This window comes from Cebus imitator, unplaced genomic scaffold (assembly GCF_001604975.1).
Source record: "Cebus imitator isolate Cc_AM_T3 unplaced genomic scaffold, Cebus_imitator-1.0 Scaffold153, whole genome shotgun sequence".
Lineage (NCBI taxonomy): Eukaryota > Metazoa > Chordata > Mammalia > Primates > Cebidae > Cebus > Cebus imitator.
The window spans coordinates 555,750-557,659 of record NW_016107468.1 but is presented as its reverse complement, the minus strand read 5'-3'; the positions used below and the strand labels follow the sequence as shown (position 1 = coordinate 557,659).

Below are 1,910 nucleotides of genomic sequence, written 5' to 3'. Positions count from 1 at the left end.
GGAAACGAGATCTTTCTGCGTGTTGAGAAGAGTCTGAAAAAATTCAGTATTGACTGGTCGAAGTTAGTCAGCGTGGCCTCCACTGGCACTCCCGCAATGGTGGATCCCAATAACGGGCTTGTCACAAAACTGAAGTCCAGGGTGGCGACGTTCTGCAAGGGTGCGGAACTGAAGTCCATCTGTTGCATCATTCATCCGGAATCACTCTGCGCTCAGAAGTTGAAGATGAACCACGTCATGGACGTGGTAGTGAACTCTGTGAACTGGATATGCTCCCGGGGACTGAACCACAGTGAGTTCACGACGCTGCTCTATGAGCTGGACAGCCAATATGGCAGCCTCCTGTACTACACGGAGATTAAGTGGCTCAGTCGAGGGCTGGTGCTAAAGAGATTTTTCGAATCGTTGGAAGAAATTGACTCTTTCATGTCATCCCGAGGGAAGCCCCTGCCTCAGCTGAGCTCCATAGACTGGATCCGAGACTTGGCCTTCCTGGTTGACATGACGATGCATCTGAACACTTTGAACATCTCCCTCCAAGGGCACTCCCAAATCGTCACGCAGATGTACGACTTGATCCGGGCGTTCCTAGCCAAACTGTGCCTCTGGGAGACTCATTTGGCAATGAATAATCTGGCCCACTTCCCCACCCTGAAATCGGTTTCCAGAAATGAAAGCGATGGCCTGAACTACATTCCCAAAATCGCGGAACTCAAGGCCGAATTCCTGAACAGGCTGTCTGATTTCAAACTCTACGAAAGCGAACTGACTCTGTTCAGCTCCCCGTTCTCCACGAAGATCGACAGCGTGCACGAGGAGCTGCAGATGGAGGTTATCGACCTGCAGTGCAACACGGTCCTGAAGACGAAATACGACAAGGTGGGAATACCGGAATTCTACAAGTACCTCTGGGGCAGCTACCCCAAATACAAGCACCACTGCGCAAAGATCCTCTCCATGTTCGGGAGCACCTACGTCTGCGAACAGCTGTTCTCCATTATGAAACTGAGCAAAACAAAATACTGCTCCCAGCTAAAGGATGCCCGGTGGGATTCTGTACTCCACATCGCAACGTGATGGAGAGAAAACCCCTGGCAGTGCCCTACGGTGGCAAAGCCTGGAGTCTTCTAGGCGCAAGGGATTGGGAGATGACAGCATCAATTCTTTTTGTTTGTTTTTCTTTTTTGAGACAGAGTCTTGCTTTGTCACCCAGGCTGGAGTGCAGGGGCGCGATCTCAGCTCACTGCAACCTCCAGCTCCCGGGTTTGAGCGATTCTCCTGCCTCAGCCTCCTGAGTAGCTGGGACTACAGGTGTGTGCCACCATGCCCGGGTAAGTTTTGTATTTTTAGTAGAGATGGGGTTTCACCATGTTGGCCAGGCTGGTCTTGAACTCCTGACCTCAGGTGATCCACCCACCTCGACCTCCCAAAGTGCTGGGATTACAGGCGTGAGCCTCCGCGCCCGGCCTAAAATGAATTCTTAAACATTTGTTTTTTTCAGTTTTTTTCCACTTTGATTCAGAAATATAATCTGCAATATCGTACTTGTTTATATGACATTGTATGCCTCACTATTCAGTAAAAATCAAGAAAGTTTTATTGTATCATTGGTAGCTGACTTTTCTTATGCCTCGCTGCTTCATCCCTTCACATTATCTGCCTGCCCCCCCATATAGGCACTGTAGTTGGCATCCTGAAGTTTAAATCAGTCAACAGAGAAATAGGTAGAGAGACATGTATATTTGTTTTTTGTTGTGAAATGGAGTCTCACTCTGTCACCCAGGCTGGAGTGCAATGGCATGATCTGGGCTCACTGCAACCTCCACCTCCTGAGTTCAAGCAGTTCACCTGCCTCAGCCTCTCAAGTAGCTGGGATTACAGGTATGTGCCACCACGCCCAGTTCATTTTT

General features: G+C 49.4%; 1 protein-coding gene across 1 annotated transcript in view; it reads left to right on the top strand.

Moving 5' to 3' along the window:
• The window catches only part of GTF2IRD2B (GTF2I repeat domain containing 2B), a 39,481-nt gene extending 37,874 nt beyond the window's left edge, over window positions 1-1,607 (top strand). Inside the window, exon 13 of the mRNA XM_037743775.1 lies at window positions 1-1,607. Coding sequence (XP_037599703.1) covers window positions 1-1,077 — 1,077 coding nt within the window. The 3' untranslated portion in view covers window positions 1,078-1,607.
• The last annotated feature ends 303 nt before the right edge of the window (window positions 1,608-1,910 follow it).